Source organism: Chenopodium quinoa, unplaced genomic scaffold, assembly GCF_001683475.1.
Source record: "Chenopodium quinoa cultivar QQ74 unplaced genomic scaffold, ASM168347v1, whole genome shotgun sequence".
In the NCBI taxonomy this organism is placed as follows: domain Eukaryota; kingdom Viridiplantae; phylum Streptophyta; class Magnoliopsida; order Caryophyllales; family Amaranthaceae; genus Chenopodium; species Chenopodium quinoa.
This window is the reverse complement of record NW_018743689.1, coordinates 880744-898444: the sequence shown is the minus strand read 5'-3', so window position 1 is coordinate 898444 and position 17701 is coordinate 880744. Positions and strand designations below refer to the sequence as shown.

The following is a 17701-nucleotide window of genomic DNA, read 5'->3' as shown; positions in this document are numbered from 1 at the left end:
TGTCCTTGGAGCAAAATGAACAGTGCTATAAATCAAACTACACACTAATCTTAATTGGTCATTAATCGTCCATTGTTTAAATGACCTCGATTAGGGATAATTTCGATTATAATATTCAATGTTCACTTAATAGGTGTTTCCTTATCAAGACTAAACTTGATAACCTATTTTGAATATTCCAATAATCAAATGGAATCATTAATTTAATCCTAAACAACAATTAAATAGCAAACGGAGTAATAAAATATTGCATGAAATTTATATTACTCCAAAACTTGAATGATTTTTCTTAGTGTCTTACATTAAAAGTTCAAAAACTAACTAAAACACTTAACAAGGAAATCAAAGCCAGTCTCCTACATGCCTTATTCCTATTGCCTCAACGTGCTTGTTGTGCTTCACTTGAGGCAAAGGTTTAGTAAGTGGATCGTCTACATTGTCATCCGTTCCAACTTTGCAAATTCTGATTTCACCTTCTGATTTCCATTCTCAAATCATGTGAAACTGTCGTTTGACATGTTTGACTTTCTAATGTTCAGTTTCCATCCAAAATTCACTATTTTTTTGGTCAAAATCTGGCTTTGGGGCTGAAGGTAGCTTAAATACGAGGTTAAAAAAGATAATACGAGCTACTAATCTAATTAGCAACTTAAAACAGAAAAATTAAGCCATAAAAATCACCTTGAAAAATATTATAATTTTAAAAATAAACGAGTGTGGCTCTGATACCACATTTGGGGTTTGGTAAGTCCAACTTACTGCGGAAACGACCCCAACCCAAAGAACCACTCGCAATTACTAAAACCATAAAGCATAAATAAACATAAAAGGATAGAATCGGAATTTACCTTTGAGGCGTGCTTCACCCGACCTAATGGGCTCTTACTTGAAATCTTTAGCTCCAAAAATACCGAGCCTCCAACGGTATCCACCCACAAAGGACGAACACCGACTTTTTAGGTCCGCTTTCTTTGAGTTAGCAAGGTCCGACCAAAACCCAAGTGATTAAATGAGTTCAACAGTTTTCATATTGGTGATGCCTTTTTCAACTCTCACTCAAGTGATTTTCCCAATACCCCAACTTGGGTATTTATAGGGAAAACAAGAGAGTGAAAAGGCTCTCCCATCAATGTAGGAGAATTTGATTTTTCCATTTTATTTTAAAGATAAAATAAAATAAATAATCAAACTAGTAATAAATCAACAAGTGGCAAGCTCATGTGAGAGTTTAGGTGAGGACCATTTGGTGGAAGGGGGGACCAAACTTGCTCCCCACTCCCTCCCCCAAAAATTGGCCAACTCATCCCTCAAGCCTCCTTTTACAATGCGCCACATGGCAACACACTTGGGAACCAAGGCACCCAAGGTGGGCTGCCATGTGCGGCTGCCAGCAGGCCCAGCATAAACGTGCGGGCTGCTAGGCACTGTTGGCCAGCAAGCCCAGCACGGCTTGTGCAGGCTGCTCGTGCACTCAGCCAGCAAGCCAAGCATCAAGGATGCGAGCTGCTGCTGAGTGCTGATGCTCCTTGCGCTCGTTGGCCAGCGCTGCTAGCATGCGATGCTAGCAATGGTGCGCTAGCACGCACAAGCCAGCCTAGGATGGGCTTGGTACGCATGCTAGCCACCATGCTATACCAAATGCCCCTAGCACTCAGTTTGCTCGGAGCATTCCGATGATAGGGGTATTTTGGTCTTGTTGATTTATTATTTTCATGTCTCATATTTTATTATATTGACTCGACTTCCGATACTCGATTTTAACGCTCTAAGCTCAAATTTTCAACAATTTAATATTTAATACTCGGGCGACGAAATAATTTCTTCTTAGTTAATTCGTCGAGTCAGTTCGTATATTTGCTAGGGTGTGACCCGAAGGGTTTAGTCAAGATTAAGCTGTAATATTATTTATACATTAATATTACTGATCGGATCGACCTCCACCCAGGCATTCCGATCACTTGACCTTATTGAATATATTAGCTTTCTAATTATTTTGAACCCGCTATCAGAATAATACACTTGTTCGAAGGACACCATTCCTTTCAATCCAAGCCAGATGCTCAGGTGTACACTGTCGATCAAGCTCATCAGACGACAACTCGTCGGCAAGAACTGAGTACGGACAAGACTACGCGTACACGTCAAGGGCCGACGCAACACGGTCCCCCACAATTTCGCGCAGTCTCTTGTCTAACCCCTTAACGAACTTTATGGCTACGGGCTAACCTCCAAAAGGAAAACTCGTAATCATAGAGAAATTGAAAGGGGTAATTGTCATCTCTCCCCATGGAAAGTGAAAAGTGTTGGTGGAATCCCACCAAAACTCGAGCAATCCACGGAGGAAAGCTGAAGACTTAGGCTGACTCAATAAATCCCGAAGAACCGCCAGCTGGGAGTCAATCCCGGAAAGTGCCACAATCTCCTTTGCCACCTCGGGAAAACTCTCAAAACGGGCTCGCAGGTCACCAGATTCGTATAAACGCATGCTAGGCTCACTCTAAGGAAAATTAAAAAATAATAATAAAAAACGGTTATGGTTTAAAAACGAGAAGAAACAAAAGAAAAAAGAAAGAGATGAAGGCGCAAAGAACTCAAGATGCCGCGCAACCCTTTGATCGAAACATGATGGTTTGGGTCCCACTTAAGGACCCTAAGGTTCCAGTTAGGAGGAGCCTCCCAAACCACGTCCTCCTGGCAACGTCGATCGGCTGCGATGTGTCGCTCTCGAACCTCTTCTCGAGGATGGGTAACCCTCTTCCGAGGGAAAACCGCCTCGTCAAGACCACCTAGAATCTCCTCATCATCGACAAATGGAGGCGAGTCCATGCTATGATAAATAAAGTTTCTTTATTTCCAAAACTAAACTAATACACATATTCTAGACCCATTTCGGCAGCATAACGGCTTCCAATAGGGCAAAACACGAAAATTGAATGCCACCCATACTTGGAGGCTACGATACCTGCGGTTAAACTCAGTAAATGGGGGCTTCTAACACCCACAAAAGCCATCTTATAACAGTTTCAACTAAGAATTTAAGAGATTGTATTTCAAAATCTCAAATAATCAACTACTCCTAGACGAATAACAGTAATATAAACAAGATTATCGTCTACCAAACAATTTTGAGGTTCAAACATGGCAAAAATAAGCTAAGAGTATGTTTCACACCATTTTACAACAATTCAAAATTCGCAAAAATTAATTATGAAAGTAATATTGGTTCCATCACTATAATGTACTCATAATCAGCAATTATAACCAAAATGACCAAGGAAAAGCAAAAAATCAAGCAAAATTCGAAGAAAAAGAGCAAGAACGAACTTGAACAAAGAAATGCTTATATAAGGTTCAATACATAACCATTTGTCATGAAATTTGTTGCAAAACACTCCTTAAACATAGTATAACAACATGGAACAAACAATTTCAAGAAAAATGGACCGAATAAAAAACCCCCAAATTCGAAATTTAGGGTTCAACGGTTCAAAAATTGTCCTAATTAAGCCTAAATCAAACGAAATATAACAAAAAACTTACATTGAATTATGGAAAAAGTGAATAAGGGACGAGATCTACTTCCTTTTGCTTCGAAAAACAAGAAAATCCGAGCTTCTTAGAGAGAGAAAGGGGCAAAAATGGCGAAGGAAGGAGAAAGAAAGAGCGAAATGAAAATCACACTAAGCGATTTCATTTTACTGACATAAATGTCGCGCGCAATTGAATTTGTTTCGCGTGACATACCAGCACAACTTAAAATGATGCGCGCACCTGGCTAGCACGACCCACTGAGTTGCGCGCGGATACTGGTCACTAAAATGACCGGAATCCTGATTTTTTATCCGTTTGATCATTTTTCAACGGTTTTTGCTCATTATTAGACGTAATGGCGCCCAAATTATCGAAATATTTTGAATTTCTTTGCTTGTTGTAGTTTGTTTTCTTCTTTGTTAGTTTTTTTGCATCATTTTTGCATGCACACCGTGCTTTGTGCCTTCCCTAAGCATACGTTTTGAACTTTTTCATAAGAGTGTCTTAATACGTTCCATGGTGGTGCTTTACGTAAACGCACCCATATACAGGTTTGTCATTTAACTGTACTGACTTTACAAATGTCCAGCTTTTCTTCTTTTTTCACGTCCGAAGCAAAAAGGAAGGCGTTGTCATGCAGCGTAAAAATGCAAAAGGCGTATCTTACGGCGCAAAATTGTACGGCGTAGGTGTTGTGTAAAATTTCACTTCAGCCCAAGCTATTGCGAGATCCACCAATTTCCAAATTTATTTCCACGTCCTTTAGCCTAGCTTAAACGTGTCACCCCTTTTAAGACCTTTTAACCTTAGTGAGGTCAAGATGTCGGGTAGCCTAAATGTTTTTCATTGTTTATGTCTTCCGGTTCCTTCGAGGAATCTCGAGATCTCACCTTAAAAGTGGATGCAAAACTAGTGAGGACACGGAAGTTTGGTTGGAGATAAGGAGGAGTGTAAGTCCCTCTAAGTTCTCTACCCTTTGCATGCTTTATGTGTGTACCAACCTTATCTATTATTTTGCTTGGCTACCTTTAATGTCGAAAGGATTGTATTCTTGTGCACTTAGCCTGTTGTTTGTGTTTGGTTTGAAATGTCAAAACTCGAGTTTTCTTGATTTCACCTTTGCCTTGAATGTTATGTATTTCCAAGAGTTGTGGGTTAAACCTCTTAGGAAACCCTCATTAGAGTTATTTATTTTGCTTGGCTACCTCGAGTTTTCTTTCGATTTATTTTATTTCTTTCCTTTTCTTTGTTACTTTCATAGTTTTAATTCGCTTTATGTTTATTTTGTTATATTATTTTATTTTGCTTTCTTTGCTTGTATAGTTTTTGTTTAATTATTGTTAGTTTTAGTTTTATTTCTCTTTTTTCTATTTTACTTTATTTATTCCTATTTAATTTATTTTTATGTTATTTGTCTTGATTTCTCCTCGGTTTTGTGTTTAGGGTCCCGGGTTTCATGTCAAGTATGTGCACTCTACTTTGCTGGTTGCTGCCCACCTCCTATCCTTCACCCCACCTCTTTTTTAATCTTCACCGCATCAACAGCCCACATCAGCTCTCCATCTCCTTCTTGCCCTGCTCCAATTCGCATCCAGCCACAACAAAACACCAAGCTCCCCTGCTCCACACACCTAGTAGCCAATAATTGCAGCCCGTAATTCACACCTGACCCGAACCTCAACACCAAATCACATCCCACATTATTATCTCACGCACCCACCAATTACCACCTTCAGCCACTCTGGAATTCACTAATTAAACCGCAACCTGCCATAACCTAGTTGTAGACACCTAAAAATGTCTCCCCAAAACCAAACCCGATGATGAATAACCTTTCACCGCCACTATTGGTCGGGTTCACTATTTAACCCCGAGAGTGCTTAAAAAATCGTATTTAATTAAATTCAATTTTTGAATAGTCCATGGATCAGTCTTGATGTTTAGTCAAAGCATAGTTTTTAATTTCAGCCCAAACCCTTTTTATTTTATTGTTTTATTATTTATTTTGGCCCAAACCTTTTATTTATTTTATTTACTTATTTTCTTTTTAGCCCAAATAATAAAAATAAATCAGAAATGGCCCGAAATTATCAATCGCCACTTAAAATCCTGAACGAAATTAGGGTTAAAAATGAATTTAGACGGAAAAACAGACAACAGAGTCCCGCGTCATGGCATTTGTCCACCGTGTCACGGGAAACTGTCCCGTCTGACGGTGGGATTCCCCGTGACACGGGGAACCTGCTGTGACATGGGAGTTTCCATGTCCTTTTCGCGTAAACCCTTAACGCGTTTTGTTCCCGCTCACAAAATATTTCTTGCGTCACACAGCAGTACACCGTGTCACGGGATGGTTCCCCGTCTGACGGTGGGATTTCACGTGTCTCGATACACTTTGCCGTGTCGCGGTATAGTTTTTTAGGGTTTTTATCTTTTTAGGGTTCCGTGTGTTCCCTCAGTACTCTTTTTTCTATAAATAGCCCCTCATTTCTGATGTACGGGCCATCAATTAATCCTCTATTTTTCTCTCCTTTATGATCTAGCCTAAACACTAGCTTACCCTTCTTCTTTTAAAATTCCTTCTTCAAGCACTCCAAGGAGTCCATACTTTACTCGTGGTTCTGTCTTTAAGCCAAGGCGTGAAAGGTAGAACTGTTTGAGGGTTTGGCCCCAAATCAACTCTACTTAATTTAATTTAATTTAATTATTTTTTTATTATCATTTCCTTGAAGTTACTAACTCGTGTATTATTTTATAGTTGCAAGCAAACAAAATCAAAGTAAGAATTATGTTCCTTTTATTTCTATTATTTTTCTAACGATTTTTATATTGTTGGAATTATTGTTAAATTGCTTCCAATATTAATGTGTATTCTATTGTTATAATGATCACCATATTGCATGTTTAAAGGGAATATGTAATTGAAAATCACGCCTAATAAGATAATTTGGACAACCGGTTTAGGTTCCTTTTTAATCTTGTTATTAATTCAAGTGATCACAAATATTTTAGAATTATGTGTTGCATTAATATTCAACCAATTTAGCTTAACAATAGTTTGGAGAAAATTAAATTTTTGTTCGTATGCCTTTGAGATCGCAGGAATCACTTTTCACTATAAGAATCGAGTAGAGGCCAATACGAGCGAATGTGGCTCCATGACTCACTTCGTACCATCATCCCCGATCCTCCTTTCATGGTTCCAAACCATATGGAGTTTAAATTCATGGATTATGAATGGGGTGTAACCTTCATGGGCTAATCGTTGTTGCCTTCGTTGTTCCTTTATCGTGGTTGCCTTTTATGATCCGTGAACGGTTTACAAGTTCCTTAAAAACTTGTTGGCGGCTCCCTACTTTCCTTATCCCTAATCGTATTATGTCAATTCCCACTTCCTATGAGTGCCAAGCATATTCACCAAATGCTTTTACGTAGGCACACTTCGAGCGACGCCTACACCACCCGCACCCCTGCCGCAACTCCTCAACTTCTCCAACCATCCAGCAACAAACACCACCAACCATATTCACAACATGCTATGAGTTCCAAGCATATTCACCACATGCTTTTACGTCGGTGGTGTTTGGTGCTGGATGGTTGGAGAAGTTGAGGAGCTGCGGCAGGGGTGCGGCTGGGTTATGGCAGGTTGCGGTTTAATTGATGAATTGCAGATTGGCTGAAGGTGGTAATTGGTGGGTGGCGTGAAATAATGATGTGGGCTGTGATTTGGTGTTGAGGTTCGGGTCAGGTGTGAATTACGGGCTGCAATCGTTGGCTACTAGTGTGTGGAGCAGGGAAGCTAGGTGTTTTGTTGTGGCTAGATGCGAATTGGAGCAGGGCGGGAAGGAGATGGAGAGATTATTGGGGCTGTTGATGTGGTGGAGGTTAAGAAAGAGGTGGGGTGAAGGATAGGAGGTGGGCAGCAGCCAGCAAAGTAGAGTGCACATACTTGACATGAAACCCGGGACCCTACACACAAAACCGAGGAGAAATCAAGACAAATAAAATAAAATAAAATAAAATAAAATAAAATAGAAATAAATAAAATAGAAATAAATAAAGTAAAATAGAAAAAAAGAGAAATAAAACTTAAACTAACAAAAATTAAACAAAAACTATACAAGCAAAGAAAGCAAAATAAAATAAAATAACAAAATAAACATAAAGTAATTGAAAATATGAAAGTAACAAAGAAAAGGAACGAAATAAAATAAATCGAAAGCAAATAAAATACGAAAATAAACTAGAAACCAATTAAATAAAGAAATTAAATTAAAACATACTAAAACTAAGAAATAAGCTAGAAACTTTATTAAAAAGAAAACAAGAGAATAAAAGGGAAAATAAGGGAAAATAAACACGGAACTAATTCTAAAACTACTCCCTAAGAGTGACATAAATGTCACTAATCAAATTCCCCCAAGCTAAAACTTTGCTCGTCCTCGAGCAAAGCTAGGGCAAAAGAGAATAAGATGAAATTATTGAAAGAAAAAGAAACAAAATAAAAGAACGGGAAAGAATGTACACTAACTAACTTCCGTAGGAATCATGGATGCATTTAGCGTATGCATCAAGCCCTTTAAACCCCCATGTCGCCAAAGAGGACGAGTAAGCTCTCGTGAGGGTTTCCTAAGAGGTTTAACCCACAACTCTTGGCAATACATAACATTCAAGGCAAAGGTGAAATCTAGAAAACTCAAGTTTTGACATTTCAAACCAAACACAAACAACGGGCTAAGTGCACAAGAATACAATCCTTTCTAGACATTAAAGATAGCCAAGCAAAATAATAGCTAAGGTTGGTACACACATAAATCATGCAAAGGGTAGAGAACTTAGAGGGACTTACACTCCTCCTTATCTCCAACCAAACTTCCGCGCCCTCACTAGTTTTGCTTCCACTTTTAAGGTGATATATCGAGATTCCTCGAAGGAATCGGAAGAAATAAACAATGAAAACATTTAGGCTACCCGACATCTTGGTATCGATAGCTCGCTCAATAGGCTTTGCTTGATTACCCTCCACCGGTAGTAACTAAACGTCACTGAGGTCAAAAGGTCTTAAAAGGGTTGAAACGTTTAGGCTAGGTTAAAGGGCGTGGAAATAAATTTGGAAATTGGTGGTAAACTTAGTAGTGAAGCAAGGTTGATCATTCCTCAATTCAAACTCAATAAACTACCAACTTTCAAATAAAAATTCTAGTAATAGATCACAAAGCAACTCCTCCCCCAAGCTTAATCTTTTTCAACCAAACAACAAATATTTTTGTATTTTCTCGATATTTTTTTTTTCTTTTTTTCATTTCTTTTTATTCTTTGCTCTCGCCTCTATTAACTTTGAGCAGCTTTTTCTGTCTTTCCTTTCTTTTCTTCTCATTTTCTCAAACTATTCAACATGACAAAGATAATCACAATCACCAAGATTTGAGTTTTTCACTTCTTTTTCATTCTCTTTCTTACTTTCATTAACCAAAAATACAAATCAAGTCCCAAGAATGCTTCACAAAAACTAATAAAGGTGAAAATGAAGCAAAGGTCCATTGGTTTGTAATGTGGTTATGCCAAAGCAGGGAAAATGGCCCAAATTGGGGTACTAATTGAGCAAATGCAAAAGAAAAAAGAATGGAAAATAATAAAATAAAACAAAAATCCTAATTGCCTTTGTGTTCCCCTAGGTTTGTTCGGTCTCGATCTAGGGTAGAATCAAGCCAAAAATTCGATATAAGCTAGCAATGCCAAGGATCCAAACGCCACACATGCAAGAAATGTAGAAGGCTAGAACAATATGGACACATCCTCACAAGAATGACGGTAGTGGAATAGCAAAAATCACCTTTAAAGCTTCAACTAACTAGAGAGCGACAACTATCTTACCACAATGATATATGCGTGAACCAACCTCGACATCCAACTGCATGAACACCTCTAACAACTACCACTACTAAAAAATTTGCCAAAGAGACCCGTTCAAATTAGCCAAAGAGACTGCCTTAGAGGCGGTCTTTAGCGCAGCAGTCTCTTTGGCAAAGAGACTGCATTTTTAGAGGCGGTCTCTAGAATGGGAACGCTGAGACCGCCTCTTAAAGATAAGCGGTCTCAATATTGAGAAAGTTGAGACTGCCTTTATAAGAAAAGTGATTTCTCTTTATTGAAAACTAAGACCGCCTATCTTAAATAGACAGTCTTTTTTTTAGAAAACTGAGACCGCTTTTTAGGCTTAACGGGTCTCTTTGGTCTCATTTTAAATAAAAAAAATTAACGTATTTAATTTGATTTTGTTAATTAAAATTACAATATATTATATGCTATATTTTTAAAAGAATTGGTATAAAATTACACGTATCAAAGTACAAATTCTACAATAAAAAATGTAGATCGTATATAAATTATTCTAATCTGCAGTACAAAAATAATTGCATCAACACAAAATGTAGCTGAAGTACTCCAACTTCTTCCTTGTGAAAACAACATATCAGTAAAATCAAAAACCACAAAATTAATAAATCAATTATACTACTAATAAATCAAAATGTAGTAATTGAGATTATTTAGAAAACTTGACTAGTGAGTAAAAGATTAACTCACTAAAGAATCAATTGTTTAACAAATTCAGAAAAGATAATTGAAAATCCGTATATAACAAAGATTAATTCACTAAAGCACAGGCTAAGTATTCTTGTAATCTATAACAAAGATAAAAATAAAAGACATAGAAGATCGAGATTCACATTGTTTAACATATTCAAAAAACATGTTGATAGTTAGATCAAAATCATTCCAGACACAAGTAATTCCTCTGTAAAACTGATAGGGTCGTAAAATATAATTTTTATATATATTAAACTCTTAATTTTATATTGACATTTGATAATTTAAGAGTATTATAAGTAATTTTCTTTCGTAGACTTGAGTTACTACTATTTTATTTATTTGGCTGTAGGAAGGAAGATTACGACACTAAATTACATTTTTACCAACGCTCGGATTAAAAGAAACCAAGACCACATGACCAGATTAAGTCACATTTGTCTCAAGCCCAATAAGATATTATTTTGAATGGGCATACTAGAGGAAAGAGAGCTACAAACCTACAATACTCATCAGAATCTTTTTCTCTTTATTTCGATGAGCAGTAAGGTAAATTTCTTGAGCGATTTTTGTGGGTACCAAACTGTCAAGCTAGAAAAGTTAGAGATGAAATCAGAGAAGGATGAGAGCGTTCGAGATCAAAGATTCCGGGTGATAAGATTGGGATGCCGAATGGGAAGAAAGGGGGTTGTTTTTGAGATAGGAATGGGGGGAGATTTTTTTGGACTGTTTTTGGAGTAAAGCCGAATTGCATGCGAGAGGAGGCGATCTTCTGGGCAGCGAATTGAGGAAAAAATCAGAAAACGAACTCAGAGCAGTGTAGTAGCGGTGAAGAGAAACAGCATCAGTCGAGAGGACTTAGCTGTGTTCTGGAATTTGTCATTTGCTACGGGATTTTTCTGGGCTAGGTTTCAGGAATAAAAATTAAAGAAATTCCTTGGAGCACTGCAACTCGTGTCATAGTCTTCGGTAATCATCAAATTGGTTTTGATACTACATTAGTTTAATATCTCCTTTTACTCTTTGTATTGGATTTCATTTTGGTAATAATAGTCAGAGTTTGATTTCTTATTAAGATATAGGATTGAATTTTATTATTAAGCTAATCATTGGTAGTTTATGGCATTTGTTAAATGTTGGTACTTTGTGCTTCGTTTAGCTACTGCTAGCATTATCAATTTCGATGTTTAATTATTTATATCATATTATGAAGTTTCTTTTTGTACTTGTTATTGTAATTTCAACTCTTAATATGTTAGGCTAATTCTTCTTAGGGTAGGGATATATATTATGCATTGGATTATTTTGTTGAGAGAATAGAGATGTTATAATTCTTGGGTATTATGTTTATTTCTTGATTGGGTTGATAATCTGTTTTATTAGTATGAATTACCAGATTATATTTTAGACCGGCCATCTTTAGTATAATTTGCTAGTTTAAATGCTAGAATATTAATCTATGATACGTAATTGTCCGGTTAGTACTCCTTAGTATCACATAGGTGTTTAATAGGTGACTGAAACTTGTCTGATGCCTATGATTATCAGCTCTTTAAGTTGCACGAATCCGAGCTTGTGAGATTTGTGGCTTAAGTTAGCTACTTCCTAGTTATTAATGCTCCTAATTAATCGAGTCTAGAGAGCTTGTTCTAGATTGTTAGTTAGTTAGACAATACTCCAAGAGCATGTTTGGTTTATTTGCAATTAAGGGAAGTGTTGAATGTTTGTTTGTGTTCATCGGCTAACATTGAGATAAGAACATAATTTTTATAATTCGATGATCAACAAATACTCCAATGCTATAATATGTCTCCCGATCCCTGTTTTATTATTATTGATTTTTATCATATTTCAATTTTAGTAGTCTTTCTTTCGTACTTTATTTGTCCCATAGTTCATAGTAGTTTATTTATTAGATCGTAGTACTATTTCTTCAGAACAGGGGTTTTTAACTTACACAATTTATAATTTAATAAACCAATTCTCTGTGGGATCGACCCTAGCTTACCCTACTACATTTTAGGAGGTTGGAGTTAGGTTTATTTTTGGTAGACACGCGACAGTCGTATCAAATTTTGGCGCCGTTGCCGGGGACTTGGCGTTTTATTTTATTATTTCTTATGTTTTTCTAACTGTTCTTACTAACTTGTCACCTAGTTCCTTGTTCTTGTATGTGTGACAAAAATTTGAAACATCAAAGATTGAGAAATTTTGCGGTAAGGAACCAGGGACTTATAATTCATCCTTTTTCTACTCTTCCTGTAGCTAAAAGGACTCATGCTCATATACTGGAGCAAGCTCGTCATATTCCGTTACCTCACTGTGAAAGTTCATCTTCGGACGAGGAGGGTGAATATATTTTTGAGATGGGTGATCAAACACTAAAGCAGCTTGCAGCTCCAACGTTTGATCCAAATTTATTATGCATAGTAGACGATGAGGCAGAAATTGAGATCAAGCCGGGGTTGATTAGAGCTCTTCCCACATTTTCAGGTTTCCGTAATACTAACTCCTTGGGTTCAGTTCACATGAATGAGGCTAGCAGATTTTTGAAGGAATTTCACATAGCATGTCCGGGGATGAAACCGGCTGGTGTCACCCTCGACCAGCTCAAGTTAAAGGCATTTCCTTTTGCCTTGTCTGATGCTGCCAAGGAGTGGTTATTTGAAGTACCTGCTGGAACCATCACAACATGGGATCAAAAGCTAAAAGTATTCGCAGAAAGATATTTTCCAGCATCTTTGATAGCCAATATCAGGAAAGAAATATGTGGAATTCGACAGGACGATGTGAGTACTGGGAACGTTTCAAGAAACTATGTGATAGTTGCCCATACCATCAGATCAGTGAGCAATTATTAATACAGTACTTTTACGAAGGACTTAGGGAGACAGACAGGAATCTAGTTGATGCAGCAAGTGGTGGAGCACTGGTTGACAAAACACCCGCAGAGGCAAAGAAACTGATTGCAAACATGGCTGCAAACTCTCAGTATCGAGGAGGTCGAAATATCACGTCCACCTCTATATGTCAAGTTAATGAAGTGGTGAGTTCTAACCTCGAGCAACAAGTAGCTAAACTCACTTCCTTAGTGGAGCGAGTAATGATCGAAAAAGGGCAAGATAAAGTATGTGGCCTTTGTTCAATGGTAGGACACTCAACTGATATGTGTCCTACTCTGCAAGAAGAAGAAGTGAATTCGATTGGTGGCGGTCAGGGGCAGCAAAGACGTTATGATCCATTCTCTCAGACTTATAATCCGGGGTGGAGAGATCATCCAAACCTGAGATATGGTAATGCTCAGCAGCAGGCAGGCAACTCTAACCTCAGACCACCAGCTTTCCAGCAACAACAAGCTTCTAATCCTCCACCTGGGTTTCATCAGCAACCACAATATCAGCCGCGACCTCAAAATCAACAAGTTTCCCAGCCACAATCTGGTAGCATGTCTCTGGAAGATATTGTGAAGGCAATGGCTGACAACACTTTGCATTTCCAGCAAGAGACAAGAAGTGGTCTAAAGAACTTGGAGAACCAAGTTTCTCAGTTAGCTAACACAGTGGGAAAGCTCCAAGCTCAGAACTCTAACAAGCTTCCGAGTCAACCAGAGAGAAATCCAAAGGAGAACGCGAGTGCAATCTCCCTGAGAAGTGGCAAGCAATTAGAGGTTCTAGCGAAAAAGACTGAAGGGCTGGCAGCACACCAAGAGGAACAAGAGACTATTGTTCCAGAGCAAGATAAGCAGCCCACTAAGGTAAGAGATGTTGTTTCTCCTAATACTGATGAGTTTACTTCTTCTGTTCCATTTCCTAGCAGGTTATCATCTACGAATAAGAAGAGAGAGCAAGAAAAGGAGAAAGAGACCCTGGACATTTTTCGCAAGGTTGAGGTAAACATACCTTTACTGGAAGCTATAAGACAAGTGCCGCGGTATGCAAAGTTTTTGAAGGAGTTATGCACTAACAAGAGGAGATTGAGTGGAGATGAAAAAGTCAGTGTAAGTGAGAATGTGTCTGCTGTTTTACAGAGGAAAGTTCCTCCAAAGTGCAAGGATCCAGGTATTTTTACTATACCATGTAAAATAGGTAACACGAGATACGATAAATGCATGCTAGACTTAGGAGCTTCTAGTAATGTCATGCCTTTATATATCTATAAAGCTCTAAACTTAGGACCTTTGAAAGACACTCGAGTGATTATTCAGCTTGCTGACCGTTCTAATACATACCCTGTAGGAGTAGTCGATGATGTTTTAATGCAAGTGAATGAACTGGTGTTTCCTGCTGACTTTTATGTTTTAGATATGCCAAATGATGAATCCCCTAATGCAGCACCTATCTTATTAGGAAGACTTTTTCTGAAAACATCTAGAACTAAAATTAATGTTCACAGTGGGGTGTTGACCATGGAGTTCGATGGGGAGGTTATCCGGTTTAATTTATTTGATGCCATGAGATATCCCTCTGATTGTGAATCTGTTTCTAGTATAGATGTCATTGATGCACTAACTGAGCATGTATTCTTTCTCTCTGGTCATGATGGGTTAGATGTTGTTTTGACTGCGCCTATGGAAAAAGAAAAGTATACTGACTTGCAGGAACATTTTGAGCTTAAGGGGGAAGTTAAGGAAGCTTTTTCCTCTCTGGAAATACTTCCCGATAAGCAGTCAAGGTATGACAAACAGTTTATGCAGTTACCTGTCACTTCTAACAGATTGTTACCTTCTATTGTACAGGCCCCTGAAGTGGAACTAAAGCCACTACCAGACCATCTCAAGTATGCATTTTTGGGAGAAAATGACACTCTGCCAGTCATAATCGCGAGTAATCTAACTCTGAATCAAGAGCAAAAGCTGGTGCAAGTTCTGAAGGAGCATAAAACAGCTCTAGGGTGGACGGTTGCTGATATAAAAGGAATTAGTCCCTCTATGTGTCAGCACAGAATCTTATTAGAAGAGGGAGATAAACCCGTGAGACAAGTGCAGCGACGACTTAATCCACCTATGATGGAAGTGGTGAAGAAAGAAGTAATGAAGCTTCTTGAAGTAGGGGTGATATACCCTATATCAGATAGCCCTTGGGTCAGTCCCTTTCAAGTGGTCCCAAAAAAGTCAGGAGTCGCAGTGGTGGAAAACGATAAGGGAGAAATGGTTCCCACCCGAGTACAAAATGGGTGGAGAGTTTGTGTAGATTACAGAATACTCAATTCTTTGACTCGAAAAGATCATTTTACCTTATCCTTTATTGATCAAATGGTAGAGCGTCTTGCTGGTCACGCTTATTACTGTTTTCTTGACGGTTTTTCAGGTTATGTGCAGGTCCCTATAACTCCGGAGGATCAAGAAAAAACGACGTTCACATGCCCGTACGGCACATTTGCGTATCGTCGTATGCCATTTGGACTGTGCAATACTCCAGCGACTTTTCAGAGATGTATGGTAAGCATCTTTTCAAATTACCTTGAAAATTTCATTGAAGTTATCATGGATGATATCACTGTACATGGAGATTCTTTTGATAGATGCTTAGAACACCTCACTATGGTCCTTAAACGTTGTCTTGAAACTAACCTTGTGCTTAATTTTGAAAAATGTCATTTCATGGTTCAACAAGGTATAGTTTTAGGCCATATTATGTCGTCTGAAGGAATAAAAGTAGATAAAGCTAAAATAGATCTTATTTCTTCTCTGCCTTACCCCACCTCTGTGCGGGAAGTTCGATCTTTTCTTGGCCATGCAGGGTTCTATCGCAGGTTTATCGAAGGATTCTCGAAGATTGCGCAACCACTATGCAAACTACTCCAAAAGGATGTGGAGTTCCACTTTGATGAGGCCTGTAAGCAGGCATTTGACAAGCCGAAAGACAAGTTGGTCACTGCCCCTGTTCTACAACCTCCTAACTGGGAGCTCCCATTTGAGCTGATGTGCGACGCTTCTAACTATGCTGTAGGGGCAGTGCTAGGCCAGCGAGTTGGAAAAGTTCCCCATGCCATCTACTATGCCTCAAGGACTTTGGATGCGGCTCAAGCTAATTATACTACGACTGAGAAAGAACTTTTAGCTGTAGTTTTTGCTTTAGACAAATTCAGGTCTTATTTATTGGGTACTAAAATTGTTGTGTTTACTGACCATGCAGCGCTGAAATATCTGTGGTCAAATGATGTATCCAAACCTAGGCTAATACGTTGGATATTATTGCTTCAACAATTTAATGTTGAAATAAAAGATAAAAAAGGTTCTGACAATAGTGTTGCTGATCATTTGAGCAGGTTAGTTATTGAAGCTGATGAAGGTAAAGTCCCAATCAATGAAGAGTTCCCCGATGAGCAGCTTCATGCCTTGAACTCAAGAACTCTTTGGTATGCTGATTTGGTGAATTTTTTAGTATCAGGGAAGTTTCCAGCCAGCTACACCAAAGCACAGAAGGACCGGATGCGTAGTATAGCAAAATACTACATATGGGATGACCCATACCTCTGGAAATACTGTGCTGATCAACTGATCAGAAGGTGCGTACCTAATTCTGAAATTCTTTCTATACTAACTTTCTGCCATTCTTATGCATGTGGGGGACATTTTGGACCAAAGAGAACCGCACGCAAGGTTTTAGAGAGTGGATTCTATTGGCCATCCATATTTAAAGATGCATAAGAAATCTGTAAGGCATGTGATAGTTGTCAAAGAACAGGTACACTAGGTCCTAGGAATGAAATGCCCCAAACTCCTATCTTAATATGTGAAATCTTCGACGTTTGGGGTATGGATTTCATGGGGCCTTTCCCCTCTTCTTTTGGTTTTCAATATATTTTTCTTGCTGTCGATTATGTCTCGAAATGGGTGGAAGTTATAGCCACCCGTACTGATGATTCTAAATTTGTTGCAGAATTTTTAAAATCAAATATTTTTGCCAGACTCGGATTCCCGAGAGCCATCATCAATGACAAGGGGACACACTTTTGCAATAAGACAATAGGAGCTCTCTTGAAGAAGTATAATGTGTTTCATCGAGTGTCCACTGCATATCACCCACAAACAAATGGACAGGCAGAAGTCTCCAATCGAGAAATCAAGTCCATTCTAGAGAAGACTGTGAATCCAAACAGGAAAGATTGGAGTCTTCGCCTCAACGATGCTCTGTGGGCGTACATAACAACGTATAAAACTCCGATCGGGATGTCTCCTTACAGGCTTGTGTTTGGTAAACCTTGCCATCTGCCGGTAGAATTGGAACACAAAGCCTTTTGGGCCGTGAAACAATGTAATATGGAAATGGATGCAGCGGGTGAGCACAGGAAACTTCAATTGCAAGAACTGGAGGAAATTCGGAATGATGCTTTCGAGAATGTGAGAATGTACAAGGAAAAGACTAAGGCATTCCATGATCAGCGTATCACACGAAAGGCATTTACAGTTGGGCAGAAAGTTCTCCTGTATCATTCTCAACTCAAACTCTTTCCTGGCAAACCCCGTTCTAGATGGGTAGGACCGTTCGTTGTTACCAAGGTATATGACCATGGTGCGGTGGAGATTCGTAGTGAGAACACAGGGAAGGAATTAAAGGTGAACGGTCATCGACTAAAGCCT

At 38.5% G+C, this 17701-nt stretch overlaps 1 protein-coding gene across 1 annotated transcript in view; it reads left to right on the top strand.

Moving 5' to 3' along the window:
• Window positions 1-16775, top strand: part of LOC110683644 — a 31720-nt gene extending 14945 nt beyond the window's left edge. Inside the window, exons 2-4 of the mRNA XM_021860036.1 lie at window positions 12385-12908; window positions 12962-16409; window positions 16509-16775. Coding sequence (XP_021715728.1) covers window positions 12385-12908; window positions 12962-16409; window positions 16509-16768 — 4232 coding nt within the window. The 3' untranslated portion in view covers window positions 16769-16775. The remainder of the gene's footprint in view (window positions 1-12384; window positions 12909-12961; window positions 16410-16508) is intronic.
• The last annotated feature ends 926 nt before the right edge of the window (window positions 16776-17701 follow it).